We start from the raw sequence: 1,061 nt of genomic DNA, 5'->3' as shown, positions 1-1,061 counted from the left end.
AGCCCACAAATAAAAACTACTCTTTTAAAATCTGGGCATCCTAGAGAGTGACTTTGAAAAGGATATATCGTGTATTTTGGGGAAGTAAAATTTTGCTAATGTGGAGAAGAGCTCAGGATCCTGTCTCCATCAACCCGTGTGTATGTGTGCCCTGAGAGTGTCTGTGACATTAGACGAGTCGCTTCCCTACTCTGACTCAGTAGAACTAGAAGAGTAAAAGAAGTACCCTTTCTTGCTCTGAGATTCCAAGATTCTTCCCACCTTCTTTCCAGACAGTACCTTTCCGGAACCCACACGGTTCCCCAGCTCATGCCCCTAAGAATGCAGGCTTTAAAGACCCGGACCAACTAAGTCGCCAGACCTGCAAGACTTCTAAGGTTGGGCATGCTCAGTCTCATAGACTGATCTGGAGAACCGGAGGAAGCTTTTGAACTCCCGCCACCAGCGGGGTGGGGTTCCCCGGGCATTGGCTGCCCCCTGCCTACCAGGGTCTGAGCGCCCAGCCCGGGGCTGGAGGGGTGGGCTGGTATGCACAAAGCAGGCGCAGTGGGGCCGCGGGGTTGGGGGGAGGGGGGAGGAGGAGGAGGAAAAGGAGAAAGAGAGGGGGAGGGAAGAGAAGAGAAGAGGGGGAGGGGAGGGGAGGAGCGGAGGGCTTGGTGGCGTCCTTCGGGGCCGGCTCTGCGGCTGCTGGATAGGAAGCCGCAGGGAGGAGGATCCAGGGAAATAAAAACGACCGAGAATGACCTCCAGCGAGGGAGCCTGAGCTGGGCCCCGTCCTCCTGCGCTGCTCAGACCAGCCTTAGTAACCTGTGCCCACTCCCTCTCCGGCACCGGCATGGGAGACCGGGGGCAGCCTCCCGAGCTCTCGGCCCCGCGCCCGCACCCACACCTCATGGGGGTGCCTAGCGCTGCGGCGACCGCTGTGAACGGCATCGTGCACAACGGCTTCCACCCCCCATCCCCGCCTGTGCCTCCTCAACTGCAACCTCGACCCTGCGGCCGGGGCCCCTCAGGAAGCAGCAGCAGCTCAGACCCCCGGCCCCAGACTCAGATTCAGCCTG

At 59.7% G+C, this 1,061-nt stretch overlaps 1 protein-coding gene across 1 annotated transcript in view; it reads left to right on the top strand.

Moving 5' to 3' along the window:
* The first annotated feature begins 626 nt into the window (after positions 1–626).
* The window catches only part of PANK1 (pantothenate kinase 1), a 74,867-nt gene continuing 74,432 nt past the window's right edge, over positions 627–1,061 (top strand). The window contains exon 1 of the mRNA XM_044665668.1: positions 627–898. Within this exon, the coding sequence (XP_044521603.1) occupies positions 836–898 (63 nt within the window). The 5' untranslated portion in view covers positions 627–835. The remainder of the gene's footprint in view (positions 899–1,061) is intronic.

This window comes from Gracilinanus agilis, chromosome 2, assembly GCF_016433145.1.
Source record: "Gracilinanus agilis isolate LMUSP501 chromosome 2, AgileGrace, whole genome shotgun sequence".
Classification (NCBI taxonomy): Eukaryota; Metazoa; Chordata; class Mammalia; order Didelphimorphia; family Didelphidae; genus Gracilinanus; species Gracilinanus agilis.
This window is presented reverse-complemented; position numbering and strand designations above follow the sequence as displayed.